This window comes from Acanthopagrus latus, chromosome 8 (assembly GCF_904848185.1).
Source record: "Acanthopagrus latus isolate v.2019 chromosome 8, fAcaLat1.1, whole genome shotgun sequence".
NCBI lineage: Eukaryota > Metazoa > Chordata > Actinopteri > Spariformes > Sparidae > Acanthopagrus > Acanthopagrus latus.
In genome coordinates, this window is record NC_051046.1 from 618,206 (window position 1) to 636,975 (window position 18,770).

At 43.2% G+C, this 18,770-nt stretch overlaps 1 protein-coding gene across 8 annotated transcripts in view; it reads left to right on the top strand.

Annotated features, from left to right (window-relative positions):
* phf21ab (PHD finger protein 21Ab) overlaps window positions 1–17,556 on the top strand; it is a 30,659-nt gene extending 13,103 nt beyond the window's left edge. The window contains exons 8-19 of one of the 8 annotated variants that reach the window (XM_037106555.1): window positions 285–521; window positions 1,055–1,147; window positions 2,863–3,204; window positions 3,752–3,895; window positions 3,977–4,028; window positions 4,133–4,212; window positions 4,591–4,651; window positions 6,690–6,712; window positions 7,346–7,501; window positions 7,845–7,920; window positions 8,017–8,120; window positions 10,869–17,556. In XM_037106555.1, the coding sequence (XP_036962450.1) occupies window positions 285–521; window positions 1,055–1,147; window positions 2,863–3,204; window positions 3,752–3,895; window positions 3,977–4,028; window positions 4,133–4,212; window positions 4,591–4,651; window positions 6,690–6,712; window positions 7,346–7,501; window positions 7,845–7,920; window positions 8,017–8,120; window positions 10,869–11,639 (2,139 nt within the window). In that variant the 3' untranslated portion in view covers window positions 11,640–17,556. Of the gene's footprint in view, window positions 1–284; window positions 522–1,054; window positions 1,148–2,862; window positions 3,205–3,751; window positions 3,896–3,976; window positions 4,029–4,132; window positions 4,213–4,590; window positions 4,652–6,689; window positions 6,713–6,811; window positions 6,919–7,345; window positions 7,502–7,844; window positions 7,921–8,016; window positions 8,121–10,868 lie in introns of all 8 variants that reach the window. The other 7 variants (XM_037106553.1, XM_037106554.1, XM_037106559.1 and 4 more) reach the window with 7 other exon arrangements.
* Window positions 17,557–18,770: the final 1,214 nt, after the last annotated feature.

Genomic DNA, 18,770 nt, shown 5'->3' on the forward strand with positions numbered 1-18,770 from the left:
AATTCTGTCACAAGTGATGAACTGATTTCCAGCCTGTTCTGATTTGGGCAGATTTTTTTTCTTCAAAGAATTATAATTAACAGCATAAATTAACATTTTCATATCTTTTCTTTAATGGAAAATGTAATTGTATGTTCGTAATAAAACGTGTGATGCAACAAGCTCACCTCCTTGTTCAGGTTAGGGTAATAGAAGCAGGTTTGATGATAGGAAGTTACAACTGACAACAGTTCTTTAAACATCACGTCAGTGTGCCGTCTCATGGGTTAATTCTCCCTCGACAGACCCTGACAGTCACGCCGGTTCTCACCACGAAGACTCTACCTCTGGTGCTGAAAGCTGCCGCCACACCCGCCCTGCCCGGCTCTGTCCTGCCACAACGCCCGCCCACTGTTGCTATGGTAACCACAGCTATCACCAAACCCGACTCGCAGAACGCCCCCATCAACCTGCAGGTGGCCAGCAAGCTGACCAATCAGAGCTCGGAGCCTGTTCGACTGGTATCCAAGAACGCCATGGTGGTAAGAGCCTCTGTTTCTGGTTGCTGTTCATCATCAGCGCCTTCCTCTAATCTGACTTATTGTACAGTATGTGTTGTCATCTATAGAGCTGAGGAGAGTTACTGAGTGCACTCAAGCATTTTGACAGCTGTCTGTTGACCTGTGGGTATTTAAACTGCCTCCAGGGGGTTTAGAGACTTGAAAGGTGTCCCGACTCTAAGTGAAACATGTTTCTCTAATCAAGTTCTTGAGCAGGCTGTGGCGTGAGTGGTGGCCTTTTAGCAGCTGAGCTGGTAGTCAAACAGCAGATGAGGACTGGTAAAGAGGTTGTCACAGAAATAAGAACTACAGCGAAATTCATCCACAGTTCTTTGAGAAATAAGAGGAAAGATTGATAACTCTTAGATTGTGTAACACAGCTATATGTCAGCACACATGTCAGGTGAATATCACAGAACTGTCAGTGTAACAGCAGGAGACATGTCGCTGTAACGGTCGCAGACATGTTGCTGTAACAACAGCACGGATCCACATCTGCTGTGGTTTTGTCTCAGGTGCAGGCCACCACCACCACCGCCCAGCCAATCAAAGTTCCTCAGTTTGTCCCTCCTCCTAGACTGACGCCTCGTCCCACCTTTCAGCCACAGGTGCGTCCCTGTAAGACCCGCCTCCAAACCCTAACCCCCTCAGACCAGTGTGTGTGGCCCACATGAGGTGACTCGCTCACTCTCCAGCAAAGGGCAGGAGTGCACCAAAGCAAACACTCATGCCTTGCTCCGTGGCACTAAAACATTGTTTGCTCTGTGCTGCCTCTACTCATCTCTTCTCCTCTTGTTGTGCTTCTTTAATTTTCCGACTGACCTGTAAACGGATTGTTCTCAGAGTTTCCTGCCTGTGAATGTGTGTATGTGTGTGTGCGTGCGTGTGTGTGTGTGTGTGTGTGTGTTTACCTTCTGTGGTGAGAGCTTGTTTTCCTGCAGCTTCTTGGTATTTTGTGTTCCTGGCTGTTGGTGTGTTTTAACCCTTTGAGTGACATGTTGCCAGTGTTGACCTGTGCTGAGTAATACCACTGAGAGCTCTGGCTGGTTCATAGTAGCAGTGCTATTAGCATGCAGCAGCATTAGCAGGACTGTTAGTAGTATTTGGTGACATAATAATAGTAGCAGTCAGATTTATTTTTCTTATTTAATTTCTTGTAGTTGAACATGACCACTGCAAAATGAAAATAAAGCCTGAGTAGGGGCAATGACATAATGTTTGATGTTAGTGTAGGTGTGTTCTCTTCCTGTCCATCCATGAAAGAAAATCCTGTCTCGGCCAGGCTATATGTATTTCTGGAAGAGAGAGATTATCTAGAACAACAGTGATAACGATAGAAATGGGGTGTGTCCCTCCTGGTGCGGTCAGTCGGACCGTATATCGGAAGTGATCTGCCCGGCAGTAAATGGTGAAACACAAATAAATATTTGGTCCCTTTTGCATTCAATGTAAAAGATAATGATACATCTGTTTTCATTGGTTTTTCTTGTGGTGGTCGACTGGAAGGATGCTTAGCTGCTCTATTAAATCATTCCAAGTCCATTGCAGCTTCAGCCATCACGGTAAATGTAATTGCAACAGTTGCAGGAGAAAATTAGCTGAACAATCAACAGTAGAAGTGGTACTAGCTTAAAGTAGCAGTCGTTGTCTCAGTGGGTCAACCTCTCAGCACTGTTACTGACACCAGCTGATCAGTGATCAGCCACCAGCATCGCTGCAGCTGAGGCCACATTACCAACAACATGTTAGTGCAGGCAGAGGGATCAGAGGGAACGTCTGGATGCAGCTTTGTCAGCAGTATTAATGATATCAGCACATCTTCCCCTTTATAAACGGAAACACAGATGTCATCATGGAGGCTTGTGAAAGGGTTGTGAGAGAACCATGAACATCATACCTCCATAATCCAGTGCAGATAATGTTTTTATGTTGTTGTTATTAAAGAAGAAATGAGGCCTGAATCCAACATGCATTCATAGTTTAGTATTAACACCATTCATACATCAATAATGTTATTTACTGCACATTTCATGTCTCTACCTCTAATAACAAAGGTCTCTGGATGTTTTTTCACATAAAATCATCAGAGTCATAAGTATTAAAATAGCTATGATATGTATTATCTGTGGACAGATGAGTCGTGGTTGTAGTTTTTGTACAGCAGTTGGATAGAGGCAGAAGTTCTTGCAGTATCAGAGTCAGCAGTGGCAGAATCACAATCTGTACGACTAGTGTTAGAGCAGTCAAAGCTCCACAGTGGCGTTACCCAGCAGTGTCGGGTCATTTTGGTGCAGTTTTCTGATTGGCTGTCTGTTGTCATCAGGTCAGACCAAAACCGGCCACACCCACCAACGTCCCCATCGCCCCGGCCCCTCCTCCGCCCATGATGGCGGCCCCCCAGCTGCTCCAGAGGCCCGTCATGTTGGCAACCAAGCTGTCGTCCTCGCTGCCCTCAGCAGCTCCCATTCACCAGGTCCGCATCGTTAACGGACAGCCCTGCAGCAAGACCGGCTCCACCCCGCTGACGGGCATCGTCATCACCACGCCAGTCTCTGCTACCCCCACCCGCCTCGCCAGCCCCGCCCAGGCACCCAACCCCACCGCTATCACCACACCTATTCTTACTCAGCCAATCCAGATCAGCAGCCTGACCACTGAGCCCAAGGTAAGAGAGTCTTTCCCACTGAGCAACATTTTCTTTTGAACTTTTATTAGAATGAAGCTGTTCTGTCACTGCGGCTCAAGTGGCAAACTTCAGTATCAACGCTTCATTTATTAAAGACATATTAAAGACGCTATGTGAGGCTCCTCTGGGAGGCAGCCTCAGCTCCATCATGTTCTAAGAATAAGAACATCAATGAATATGTTTGTGTTTCCAGCAAAGTTTGAACCAGAGAAGATGACTCCAGGTAATAGAGAGTCTCATCAGCTTGCCTGACGTTACCTCTGGAATAGAGAACTCGACGTACCAGACAAAAGTGTCACGTTGGTTAGATTTCCATCAGCAGTGGTTTGACTTAAGGATCTAACAGCCGTATTACTTGACTTTAGATTAACTGTAAGTCAACGTTAGCAGGCAGCAGCACACACTGACAGTGTCTGTCTGTGGCAGAAGTTACAGTCTGTAGTTAAGGTGTCAGCTGCTCAGACTGGATTTTGTGTGTACAACAAGGAGTAATTGTATGATTTGTGTGTGAATCTCTCATTTACAGCTGCTGTTGTCTCCTCCTCTCTCCTCCCAGCAGACTGTTAAATCAGGAGGTGGAGCAGAGCTGAAGGCCGTTGTCAGCCTCCCCTCTTCCTCCACTCCTCCCTTGTCTCCTCCTCCCAGACCCAAGAAAGAGGAGAACCCAGAGGTACACCAGAGAGATGACTGGCAGGTGATGGCTTCAGTGTCAGTAACATGTTCTGATGATGAATCTGTTTTCTTCTTCTAGAAACTGGCCTTCATGGTGTCACTGGGCCTCGTAACACACGACCACTTGGAAGGTAAGTGATTAAATAAGCGGAGGATCCTCGAGGATCCTCCGTCTACGTCCTGAGGCTGCAGCCGTTAAGGTTTCTGCATTAAAACTCAGATGTTTTGATTGCAGAAATTCAGAGCAAAAGACAGGAGAGGAAGAGGAGAACAACGGCCAACCCGGTGTACAGCGGCGCTGTGTTTGAACCAGAGGTACAAACACCAACAGCATGAGTTCTCAAACCGACTTCTCCCAAAAGTGTTCGAAAAGATGAATCAAAATATGAGAAACTGTTACAGCAAAACATACATTCAATGCATATTTAATCCTTGACCTCATCAACATGTTCTTAACAGAAAACCAAATTGTCCAATTTTGATAATTCAACTGAAAATTCCTTCAATTTGATGTCCAGAAATGTGACGGACACTTTAATGACACAGTGTGTTTCAGTTGTCATCATTTAATCACGTTCAGTGTTTGTTTCCAGCTCTCATGACATGTTTGTCAGGTGAACTAAACGTTTGTAGGAGAAAACTATCAAATCTAACACAGAATAACTCATGTGTTGTTTTTTACTTTTGTTTCAGAGGAAAAAGAGTGCAGTGAGTTACCTGAACAGCCCTTTGCACCAGGGGACCAGGAAGAGAGGTCCGTATGAAATAAATCCAAATCTACAGGTCAAAGACTGGTACTGGTACTGGTACTGGTACCGGTAGACCAGTAAGAAATGGTAGTGTGGACAGGCGGTAGAAGAGAAACAATAAGAGAGGCAGGGAAAGACAGTGGAGACTAATACGTTCTGAACTAATAACACGCTGTACAACAAGTCTTCTTCCCTCCTTCTCCTGCTTTCTGTTTTCTGTCGCTTCAGTCATGTTTAATGTCGACAGCAGGATTTATACTTGTTTCACATGAGCCAGCTCAGAAATGTAAACATGAGATGTGACATGATGTGATCAGTTCAGAAGAGGATCGGGTCTAAAAGGATTCTGAATTCTGATTTTTTTTTCCTCGCTGAAATAAATAAAGTTAGACTTGTTCCTGCCACAGTTAAAGAAAAACTCAGAAATCTGTTGTAAACATGATTTCTCAGGACAAACACAATAAATGCTGGACACACAAAGACACACAAAGAAATTGTAAATGTCAAAAATACATGTTGATGATAATTCAAACAACACGGCTGAATAAAACAGGATGTTTGACATTTATAGATGAACAGTTGAATGTGAAAGTAATGAGAACAATCCTTCACTGCAGCCGGCGGCTTGGTGAAGAAATATAAATCCTGCTGAACCTTCACTCCTGTTCTCTTCTCCGGGAATTCCTGAAAGGCATCTTGGGAATTGTAGGAATTTATTAGTTAAAGTTGAACTGAAACAGGTCTAGTCCAAACAATCTCACCTGAAATATGTGTTGAACGTGAGCAGTTAATGGTGATATAAATGAAAGTATCCGAGACAGAGAAGGTTTTTGACTGTGATGTGTTGTTGTTTCTCTGCTGTGTGCTTCAGTGAAGCTGCTTAAATCACAGTGACTCGTGTGGACGTTGATCAGAGCTGCAACTAATCGATTAGTTGTCACTTGTTAAATGAAGTATTCAAGTATTCAAGTATTTTAATAATCAATCAGTTTGAGGATTTTTTCTGATTCCAGCTCGTGAACGTTTCTTTCCTCTCTGAAGTTAAACTGTATATCTTTGGGTTGTGGATAAAACCAGATGTTTGTGGATGAAACATTGATGACAGTTTCTGACATAATCAACTAATCGATTAATGGAGAATATAATGATTAGTTGAAGCTCTAATGTTGACACGACTCCAGGGAATAAAATGGCTAACTTGAATTGGCTTTTATTACTTTAGACCTCAAATTTCTAACTTGACTCCGAGAAGCTTCCACCCACCAGGTTCCCTTCTGTGTGGTGACTAACTGAAGGTTTAACAGCACTAAACTCTCCACACAACCTCCATGTGACTTGACTTTTTTTTCCAGGAGAAAAGACTAAAAATAGGAATTGCTCACAGTGTCAGACTTCAACACACCAGCATCCTGAACGTAGCCGTCATTAGAGGGCTGAAGCTACTGAAGACACAGCTTGAAGAACCCAGACGGGTCTAATGACACTGCCACCTTCACTATTTCTACTCTAAACTGAAAATCGATTTAAAATGAGAGTTAAATTCCATCAATCAAAATCAAAAGCCGGCTCAGTGATGCTCCCAGCCTGCTTCACACCTGAAGTAAGAAACCTTCAGAGACAAGACAGCTGAATGTTAGTCTGCAGCTGTCTCGTCTCAGAGGGTTGTTGAGAAGTTTTTATAGCCATAACTTGCAGTTGGATTGAGCACATTTCCAGTCGTGTCCAGTAATATCGTTTATAATGTCAGTAAATTCTCTGTCACTTAATAGTCAACTGTTAGATTAACAATGATTAAAAACCTTTTTGTCACCTTGATTTGGAAGATTTAGGGAGAGAACCTGATGAAACTCGGTCAGGACGGGTGGCGTTAACGTCTGACACTGATCCATGTGTTGTGCGCTTCATAGTCGACTGCAGTAGGTTGTTCTCGTGCTCGGCTTCAGCTCGCATGGAGCCAGTCTCCTGCACTAACACTGCTATCTGTGCTTCTGACTCCTCCTCTTCCTCCTCTTCCTCCCTTACCGCTCCCCTGTCTCATGCTAGCCAACGAAGACTCCCTTTCCAAGGTATGTCATACAGACTGTTTGTTTTTGTTTTCTTCCCCCCTCTCCATCTTTCTTTTTTTCTTTGTTTTCCGTCTTTGTTGTCTGTCTCATTTCACCCAGGTCGCCCACCCAAATACAGCAGCGTCCCGGAGCTGGGCAGCCTCACCCCGACCTCCCCCTCCAGCCCCGTCCATCCCCTCCCCCTGCCCAGCCCCAGCTCTGGGGATGTAAGTAACGATGGGGGAGACGGACAGTTCAGAGGGTTGAACACCCCGTCACACACAGTCCTATTGGCCCAGTAGCTCTGTCAGTCATTTGCACCCCGAGACCTCCACAAACACGTCCATTATTCTGTTGTCTTCATGTGATTATCATCAGTCATCATTGATTTTACTTTGATTCAGCCTTACAAAGTGAACAGTGTCCTGTAGCCAGAGCATCCATGAATAACTACTACTCAGAACACATTCTAACTCCCAACTGTCAAGTAACGTTTCTGTGGGTTAATTAACACACCATGTCCATTAGACGTTCAAACGAGGCCAACTGTTAACTAAACCAAACCAGATCACGGTGCCTCCCCCTGCCTCTCCACAGATGGTTGGTGGGGCTCAGCTGGGCAGGGAAACTGATTGGTCCAATTCTTCCTCACAGGGAGACATCCATGAGGATTTCTGCACTGTGTGCAGACGCAGTGGCCAGTTGCTCATGTGCGACACGTGTTCTCGTGTTTATCACCTGGACTGCCTGGATCCACCCCTGAAAACCATTCCTAAAGGCATGTGGATCTGTCCAAAATGTCAAGATCAGGTAACCGCAGCAGCCGTGACTGATCCTGAATTAGGGGGAAGGGGGTACCGCAGTCCAGAGAGGGGCCAATCAGGGCCGGTAGCTGTACTAGACTGTAAGAACTTCTTCTGCTGATGCTGTCCTGAAAGTTAGGACTGTTCAATCCTTTGTAAGCAAATACATGATGCAGTTTTTTTGTGCTTCTGTCCCATTCATTGCGTCAGTAAAGATGGCATCTCACATTCATCCACTCCATTGCTTGTCCCCCTTCGGCCTCACCGCAGGGTGGCGGCTAAACTTATCTTCCTCAAATGTTTTCTGACGAGTCTCAGCCTCTGTGACAACTGCCAGTTTCTCTCTACAGATCCTGAAAAAAGAAGAAGCCATTCCCTGGCCTGGTACTCTGGCTATTGTTCATTCCTACATTGCTTATAAAGAAGGTGACTTAGATTGTCTTCTCTCAAACATCTGCTAGGACCAATGTAGACAGTTCAGCAGTGAAGTTAACAGAGATGTTGTGTTGCTCTCCGCTGCAGCTAAAGAAGAGGAGAAACAGAAACTGATGAAATGGAGTTCTGAACTGAAACTGGAGCGAGAGCAGCTGGAACAAAGAGTCAAACAACTCAGCAACTCCATAACGGTAAGAAATCATGTTCTATAAGATCATGATCATGTTCTATAAGATCATGATCATGTTCTATAAGATCATGATCATGTTCTATAAGATCAATAAGATCATGATCATGTTCTATAAGATCATGCTCATGTTCTATAAGATCATAATCATGTTCTATAAGATCAATAAGATCATGATCATGTTCTATAAGATCATGATCATGTTCTATAAGATCAGTAAGATCATGATCATGTTCTATAAGATCAAGATCATGTTCTATAAGATCAGTAAGATCATGATCATGTTCTATAAGATCATGATCATGTTCTATCAGATCAGTAAGATCATAATCATGTTCTATAAGATCATGATCATGTTCTATAAGATCAAGATCATGTTCTATAAGATCAATAAGATCATGATCATGTTCTATAAGATCATGATCATGTTCTATCAGATCAGTAAGATCATGATCATGTTCTATAAGATCAAGATCATGTTCTATAAGATCAGTAAGATCATGATCATGTTCTATAAGATCAGTAAGATCATGATCATGTTCTATAAGATCATGATCATGTTCTATCAGATCAATAAGATCATGATCATGTTCTATAAGATCAAGAACATGTTCTATAAGATCAATAAGATCATGATCATGTTCTATCAGATCAGTAAGATCATGATCATGTTCTATAAGATCATGATCATGTTCTATAAGATCAGTAAGATCATGATCATGTTCTATAAGATCATGATCATGTTCTATAAGATCATGATCATGTTCTATAAGATCAATAAGATCATGATCATGTTCTATAAGATCAAGAACATGTTCTATAAGATCAATAAGATCATGATCATGTTCTATCAGATCAGTAAGATCATGATCATGTTCTATAAGATCATGATCATGTTCTATAAGATCAGTAAGATCATGATCATGTTCTATAAGATCATGATCATGTTCTATAAGATCATGATCATGTTCTATAAGATCAATAAGATCATGATCATGTTCTATAAGATCATGATCATGTTCTATCAGATCAGTAAGATCATGATCATGTTCTACAAGATCAGTAAGATCATGATCATGTTCTATAAGATCATGATCATGTTCTATCAGATCAATAAGATCATGATCATGTTCTATAAGATCAAGATCATGTTCTATAAGATCATGATCATGTTCTATAAGATCATGCTCATGTTCTATCAGATCAGTAAGATCATGATCATGTTCTATAAGATCATGATCATGTTCTATAAGATCATGCTCATGTTCTATAAGATCATAATCATGTTCTGTAAGATCAGTAAGATCATGATCATGTTCTATAAGATCATGATCATGTTCTATAAGATCATGCTCATGTTCTATAAGATCATAATCATGTTCTGTAAGATCAGTAAGATCATGATCATGTTCTATAAGATCATGATCATGTTCTATAAGATCAGTAAGATCATGATCATGTTCTATAAGATCCTGATCATGTTCTATCAGATCAATAAGATCATGATCATGTTCTATAAAATCATGATCATGTTCTGTAAGATCATGCTCATGTTCTATCAGATCAGTAAGATCATGATCATGTCCTATAAGATCATGATCATGTTCTATAAGATCATGCTCATGTTCTATAAGATAATAATCATGTTCTATAAGATCATAATCATGTTCTATAAGATCATAATCATGTTCTATAAGATCAGTAAGATCATAATCATGTTCTATAAGATCAGTAAGATCATGATCATGTTCTATAAGATCATGATCATGTTCTATCAGATCAATAAGATCATGATCATGTTCTATAAGATCATGATCATGTTCTGTAAGATCATGCTCATGTTCTATCAGATCAGTAAGATCATGCTCATGTTCTATAAGATCATAATCATGTTCTGTAAGATCAGTAAGATCATGATCATGTTCTATAAGATCATGATCATGTTCTATAAGATCATGATCATGTTCTATCAGATCAATAAGATCATGTTCTATAAAATCATGATCATGTTCTATAAGATCATGCTCATGTTCTATAAGATCATAATCATGTTCTATAAGATCATAATCATGTTCTGTAAGATCAGTAAGATCATGATCATGTTCTGTAAGATCATGATCATGTTCTATAAGATCAGTAAGATTATGATCATGTTCTATAAGATCAGTAAGATCATGATCATGTTCTATAAGATCAGTAAGATCATGATCATGTTCTATAAGATCAGTAAGATCATGATCATGTTCTTTAAGATCATGATCATGTTCTATCAGATCAGTAAGATCGTGATCATGTTTTATAAGATCATGATCATGTTCTATAAGATCAGTAAGATTGTGATCATGTTTTATAAGATCATGATCATGTTCTATAAGATCATCATCATTAGAGCAGGTAGCTCTGTTATAGTGGAACTTTAAATCTCTTTCTTGCTGGCTGACATTATGAGTCACATCGAGTCAAGCCAATTCAGCACATGTATCTGGAAAACCCCAGAAGTTCACTGTTCAGACTCTACATCGTAACCTCAGCTAAGCTAAAAAGGACCTACAAAAGAATACACTACTATTAAACCCCCACGAGTCCCAAACAGCCTGGTCTGGTGTCAGATATCACTGAGGTGAACTGACAGGACACCTTGCAGGTCGCACAGGATCTTGACGAGATAAATGAGGTCCTGATGAATTCTTTCTGGACGTTCCCTCAGTAACATGATGTGACATATTTAACCCTGTTGTTGTTCTTCCATCAGAAATGCATGGAGACCAAAAACACCATCCTGGCTCGTCAGAAGGAGATGCAGCTGTCCCTGGAAAAAGTCAAACACCTGATTCGCCTCATCCAAGCCTTCAATTTCAACCAAGCGCTGGCAGAGACAGGGGGTAAGGCCATCAGCCCCAGAGTCCAGGACAGTGCTGACACTGCACCAGAGGCCAGCACTGTGGAGAAGGTGACGGCCGGGAGCTCCTCAGCCAGCAGCAACACCGATGGAAACGACAAACAGGAGGAGCAGGGAGCCGCAGGGAATAACCAGACAACAGGAGCCGCGGGAGGAGACGACGACAGCCCGGCCGTCCTCGAGGACAGCCCAGTCCTCGCAGCAGATAAGAGCCCCGATGTAGGGGCCGGGGTTAAGGCAGAGCCCAGTGTCGGGGCAGCTGCCGGGGGAGGGGGTGACACAGGGACTGGTCTCCAGGCGGAGGCTGCTCCTAAACCTGAGACTGAGGCACCTCCAATGGTTGACACTCCTGCTTCCTCAGTGGTCGTGACTGTCGCCACCACCAACGGAACAGCTGAGCTGGCCTGCGCCGATCACAGCCCCGCAGGAGGCTGCGCCACCAACGCCACCACCAACTCTGAGAACAAGATGGCTGCCGTCAACCCTCCAGAGACAGCGGTGGAGAAGAAACAGGAGGAGATCTCTGACAGTGACGGCAGCAACAACAACAACAACAGCAAAACCTCAGAACCCTCCCAGCATTCTTTGCCAGCTCTCGTCAGCAGTTTGGACAATAAAAAGTAATGCTATGTCTCCTGAGTTGCGGGAATTCAAACATATATATTAAAAAAAAGTAAGACTTTTGCTTGCACCGTGTGGTGCCCTGAAGTTGCCAACCTGTATAAATGTTGTTTGTTTGCATTGTATTGTCAGACTGTGTCAATGGTAGATATACAGCCCAAGTCACATGACTCTGGGAAGACGTAGGCTGCTCCACCCACAGAGCTGGGCTGCAGAAGGCCTGCGCACCAGTGTCATCATGCCAATTAGTGATAGACGTCAGTGGTGGGAATGCTCAAAGGGAGATTTAATTCATCATCACACCAGTGTGTGCCTGTTTTAGTGGCCCCTGTGTTCTCTTGTGGGGGGGAGGTGGGATCACATGGGTTCGGAGAAAACTGAGAACATGAAACCAAACATCTGTCAGGGGTTACTGGTCTGAAAAGCAGTGTTGTGATAGCGTATGCGTACTGAAGAGAGAACCTGTTCATCCCCTCGTCCCAACGGACTTAATGTGAAAAACCTTTAACTTCTGCAGTCCCCCGACCCCGATCTCCCCCAAACCTTCAGCAGTAATTCTTACGTATCTCAGCACACTGACCTCTAACCCTCCTCCAGTCTTAAACCCTGATGTTTGTTTCATCCCCAACAAACAACTTTGGCCAAAAACAACTCAAATCTCTCCAGTCCCTCTTCAGATATAAAGTCCCAGAGGATCAGTACACTTCAAACCACATGGTCCTGCGCAGTAGGAACGCATCTCGAGGCAAAAGTGTTTGAGCTGGTTAAAAAAGCCTGCCTTCAGAGTGAGGATGTAATTCATCCTACATTTAGAATGTAGGACTGCGTCTCCTCTAACAAACTCACGGCATTGCATTTGTTTGTTCACAACTTTGACACGTCGAGCACTTTCTAACCAGCATTCCAAACTTTCCAGTCAGCCAATCATCTGAACCGTCCTCAGACAACGAAGGAATCAACCTTGGGGTCCAGCAGCAGTTACCTTCCCTCCTAACTGAAACCCACATTTATCTTCAGCAGTCCGATGACTCAACATATCCTCCTCATTACACCAAGTCTGGGCAAAGTGTCATCCAACCAAAAGCAGCCTGGAAATGTGGAGGGGCGCCATTTTCAGTTTCTGTTTGAGGTGTACTGATACCTTTTAATGATTGGCTCGTGTCCACAACGTTTTTTTTTTCCTGAGCGCCGGTGTCTTTGTTCGATTATTCCCAAAGAGGAGTGAGCGTCTGCTCCGAGCTCTTCAAGTTAACATCTCTGGTCTTCAGAGAAGCTCTGGTGACGTCAGCGCAGCTCTTCTTCTTTCTGCGGGCCTCGGAATGATTATATTCACTGTAGGATGATGTCAGCGCCCACATCCTCCCCGCTCTGATGTCCAGATGTGGAATACAAAGTTGAGAGTAAACCACAAAGGATCAGTGTTCATCGTACAGCAGCGGTCCAAACCCTTCATCTCAGAACTTTTCTGCCCCTGAAAGAACCACTGTGGACACGAGCCTAACCAGCCTGCGACTTAAAACATGCTCATTCAACAAAAACACATCGACCAACAGCTTTCCCCAAACATTCCCTCCTCTGTCCTCCAGCAACCCAGTGTGACCTCCCTAACCCAAGTACCAACCCGACCCGCCAGCAGTCCCAGCCCCCCCGGCTCTTGTACCCTGAGCTCAGGCAGAGAATCCGCTGAGCGTCACGTTCAGCAGGAATGATGGAGGACGAGGTGGAACAGGCGCGGTAGCCTAACAGATGTTTTCAGTGGTGTCGGTCAAGTGTAGTGATTGAGTTTTCATTCGTGAGTTAAGTGTGTCAACTGTGAGCACTAAATGTGAAATTGCAATATTGCAATGTCAACACACACAAACTATATCTGGGCTGTGTTTCTTTTTTATAGGAAAAGATATTCAGGTCTTCCTAGTCTTCAGAATAAGTGCTTTCTGTTCCTGAACCTGCTGGACTGGCATTATCAACACAAAAGGAATCCTCTTTTTGAAGTGGTGATCTTTGGATTCTGTACATTTCTGTTGAATCCTGAACTGCCAAAATGATGTTGTATCCAAATTCAGCAGGGACAAGTCCACTTACTGTTTCGAAAGATCAAATCATTGGCGTTGTAAGATATAGATTCGACCATTTCAGAAATTGGAAGTCCCCAGATTGAGACAGGAGAGCTTATTAAACAATAACATCACAGGAACTTTTATTCCTTGAAACGGAGGATTTGTCGTATGAACCTGCTCCTTCAGACGGATCTCAAAGGACAATACCACAAATCCTGAGATTAAAGCACAAGCTTGCTGCATCACAAAGAAGTGCTGAAGAGCTTTTTGTATGTTAATATGGAATTAAACAGAGTATGCATCTCTTTGTTGTGATGTGACTTATCCCCACATTGCCAATATTTTTCTAGGAGGGAATACAAACCTCTGTCTGACATTTAGTCTGCTGTAGTTGATATTTTTGGGAAGGAATCGCTGGGCTTGTGTCTCAGAAACCACTTCATCCCCTCACAGTTAGAACGGTGCATCTCTTTTCTTTCTGGAGCATGTCTGGGCTGGAGTGTGATGCTGTTATTCGTTGGCTTGGTGGCTGTCAGTTCGGGTCTGTCTTTGTCTGGTGAACTGATCATGACTTCTGGCTTCTTGTTGGGTACGGGGCATTAACAAACTCTGGTCTGTTCATTAACGGTGCCTCTGGTTGTGCTGCAATGTTTTACTTTCTTTTTTTGCAATTTTCAAGTGTTTTTAACTTAAATTGTCCAAACACGTATTCAACCCTGAGACGCTCTGGAGGTTTGTGTTGAAGGTGTTCAAGTGTCAACTCTTTAACCTGGAGGGTTTTCATCTAAAAGTGATCTGAAAATGATTTTATTTTCTCTTTTCTGTCTGTTCACGGGAGATTTGTAGCCATGCTAGCAGCATGACTCTAAAAATGACAGTGTCCGCCTGGCAGTCGATCCACCGGACTGAAATATCTCAACAACTTTAAGAGGAATGCTCTAAAATGTTGTTCAGAGGTTGACGTTCTCATTTTCATATGTTGCCACTATGAGGTTCCATTTTTTGGCTTTTAGTGAACAACCTCAACAACTGTTGGATGGAACTGACAACAACATGTTGATGTGTTCAATACTTTATGACCTTTTAACACCTGCAGAACTGAAGACGCTCACTCTGTTTGCATCTGATCGGTTAATGTTAGCATGCTAACACGCTGGACCAAGATGGTGACCATGGTGGAGACTACACCTGCTCAACATCAGCATGTTAGCATGTTGGTGTTAGCATATAGCTGAGCTGAACAGAGCTGCTAGCATGGCTGTAGGCTGGTTGTCTGCTCACATCCTGATGAGACAGGTGATTTTATCGCTGTGTGCACAGACCTGCAGTGACGTCCTGTGTCAGCAGCACTCAGGTGCACATGATGGTGGGTGTGAATACGTGGTTGGGTCACATACAATAAGCTGGTACAGGTGTCTTTTGTTTTCATATCATATGGAGTCAAACTGAATCAACATATCTGACACAACACCTAATTTTCTGACATCAGCTGTACAAACTGCCTTCATTCAGAGGATCCCAGAAAAAGTAATCAGAGAAAATCTCTGCAACATGTCCACGTTTGGCCGCAGTGTTGTCTGATCAATGTTTTTTGTCTGTTCTTAAGAGTTTAGCCATTCGAACATGGAAGGAAAAGACTGAAATTCTACCACAAAATGGCAACTAAGATCTCCCCAATCCCTCATGAATTCCATTAGCTGTGTGTTTAGTTCTTCGTTGGCGTTACTCGGGTGGATGTTCTTCTGCTTTCAGCGTATTAGCCCGTGTTCACTCGTGGATCGAGCAGAGTAGTCATCCAGTCGCTTCACTCAACCAGTTTTACTTTGAACGAGCCCGAACTTGTGTTCCAGACAACCTGGACCTTTCCCTCTGTACAGTAGGTACCTCGAGTGCCTTTCTTCAAACAGCAGATAATATTTGTCTCTTGACTTGCACTGTGACTTGTAGAACCTTACTAACCCTCCAGATAATCCTCCCACCCCACCTGCCCTCCTCCGTCTGGTCTGTCTCATCCCACCAAGCTCCCCGAAACTCTGGAGCACAACCGGTCCCTCCACCTCAGGCTGCCAGTAGTCAATGCAAGTGGAATTTACATTTCCTATTATGCCATTTAGATTGACCAGCTAGTGTTTTGTTGTTGTTATATAGGAGCTGCCTTAAATGTGTTTTATTTTCCTTTTTACGTGATTTAACTTTTACATTAAGAAAAAAAAGATCACTGCAGACGCTGGCGGAGCTCTGAGGTCGCTGTGGTCAATAAGATGCTCCAAAGAGGGATTGTTGATGATGGGATGTCGCTCGGTGTGACAGCCAGTTGTTTTGTGATGCACTTTTGGTTCGACCAGTATTATTATCAGAGTGTAGAAATGTCAGCAACACGAATCGCAGTCACGATTCTCCCTCCAGATCTGAGTTCCTGAGCGGTGTGTTAGTCCCGGAGCTCTTTTGTTTTCCTTTGACTTGTTCATCATTCCCTCCATGCTGTGGTTCTTCTTCTTGTGTTTTGGAGGAGGGATGAGTTTGCTAAATCAGGTCATGTGAGCCGGAGCCTGTGTGCATTTGGAATGAACAAACGAACCTGCACCCTGACGGGCAGACTTAGACCCAATTAGCAACATCTGTCCACTCAGTCTGGTGGAACGCATGCCTTCTTATGCAAATTTTTATACAAGATTTGTCAAACCTTTTTAATATGCATTTGCTTTTGTTTTTTAAGTTTTTATGTGAAACTCAAGTCACCTTTTTATTCTTTGAACATTCTGGCACCCTGATGCCAAGCGTGTGCGGTGTAGGTGTTAAACAGTGCGGTAGCCATCGGGAAACATTTCTTCCTGACATCATGTTTTACGGACGGAGCTGCGACGGTTTTGGCTCCTTAGTTTAGATTTTAGTTTGAACTTGGCTAATGCACCATGCTGAATGTTAGGATCCCAGCAGGGCTGTGGGGCGGGGGGGCACAATCAAGTCTTAACGTCTCAGTTGTGTCATTGTTGAGAAAAGTCCTCAGTTTCTACTTAGTGAAGCTCTCAAAGTGAAATTATCCAAAGAACACTGCAGTTGTGCATTTGTGTTTGGAAGCCTTCGTGTAGTTGGTGCATATCATCTGGAAACTAATTGTTGCATCAGCATCGTGTGCATTCACCAAGCTGGAGGAGGACCGCGGCCCAGAGCGGCTCAGTTTGTATTCCAGTAAGTCTTTTATGCATTCAGGATGTTCGTCTCCAGTTCCCTCCGCGCTGAAGTGCTTCAGTCCAACTCGAGTCGCTTCAGTTTTTACTTTAAAACGATCAAGTCATGATTGTGGCCTTCTAGTATTTTGTCGATACATGACATCAACCCGTTGTTACCGCTCACCATCCATCCTGTCCGGACCCAACTGTACACCTGAAGCTTCTTACCTCATCCACAGCTAATTCCATTGGGGGTGTGTTGAGTGCAAAATAAAAGAAAAAAAGAGAATTAAAAAATAAAAGAAGTCTTTTTTTATCTTCCATTTGGTGAGATGCATTGTAGCGATATGAATAAAGAAAAAGTTCACCTGGTGTGCTGAATAATGTGTAAATTGGTAATTACACAATCTGAATATTTGTATAATTGTTTGTATTTTTTCATAATGATTTTGGAAAGGAATGTGTTTATTTTTTTGACTTCTGTTCCAGATGTGTCTTCTGTTGGCCTGACATTGTGACTGGTCTGGTGGGATTCTTACCTCTGTATTGAGCCTCTTCTGTGATGAATTCTTTGTATGCAGTGTTTAGGAAATACTGTAGGGAACATGGGGAGGAGTTGATATTAGGAGCATTTGATCAATTTGTATTTATTTATTTTATCATTTTGTTAATAAATTGTGAAAAGCAGCGTTTCTCATCTGTTCACTTTGTTTTTATTACTCATGAACACTGTGAGTGAAGCGTTGTGTCGGTGAGATCCGGCTGGAGATCAGCTGATGGTCACACTGGTGGAGGAACCGGGCTGCACGCCTCACAGGAACCTCCTTTATTCTCTAGAACCATCTGAACGTTCAGACCACCAGGCAGGAGAATGTGCTTCAGTGCATTCATGAGTTTTCCCAGTATGCAACTGAACTTTATGGGAACGTTCCACGAAGGTTTCCTGGAGGGCTGGGGGACGTTCTCCGGACCCCGCAGTGGACCAGCACACTGTTACTTAGGGTTCTTAACGTTCCGTGGACGTGGTCTTTCTACCATTTGTTGAATGTTTGCAGAACGTTCTTTAAAGGTTCTGTTGACAGAAACCTGTAACGAGCCGTCAGGGAACGTTCCCCAAATGTTCTCTAAGGGTTTTCTGTGCAACCTTCAGAAAAAACATAGTATTTTTACCTACACATTTACCTGAAGGGTTCAGTTACTTTACAAATAAAGACTGTGCACACAAACACTGAATTTATAGAACATGATGTGATAAAACGCGGGGCCGAGCAGCGGGACCAGGATGGAATCGATCCGACCCGCAGACGTGAGGACTCGGCCTCGACACACGGCCGAGCTGCGCTCTGGTTACACGTTAATGTACGTAGATTAATATTTTCAACATTATTTAATCATATTATTAATGTTGGTCAAAGTGAAAGTCAATGGAAACATTTTAACAGTGTCTGAACCGCATCATGCTTGGCACTGAGCAGAGTGGCGCAGCGGAAGCGTGCTGGGCCCATAACCCAGAGGTCGATGGATCGAAACCATCCTCTGCTAAGCTTTTCTAAGTTCTGAAGAATCGGTCCATTATTTATTATTTCTCTGCTCTGTTCTAAAGAACACTTCTCGCATAAAACTAACAGCAGTTAGTTGATTAGCACAAACAGTCATTAAAAAGCCTGTTTTTCATCTAATAACGCTGCTTCTACTAAACATGTACAGAGCCGAGGTTCCGTCCGGTGCTGCTCACTGGACCTTACTACAGAAAATATGGTACAGTAATGAAGAGAGGCGACAGAGTCGACAACACCCACATGAAGCACCAGAGAAGAGCATGTTGAGCCCTCACAGCCTGAGACATATTAAACATATATACACATATATACACATATACATGTGTATATATGTGTATATGTATATGT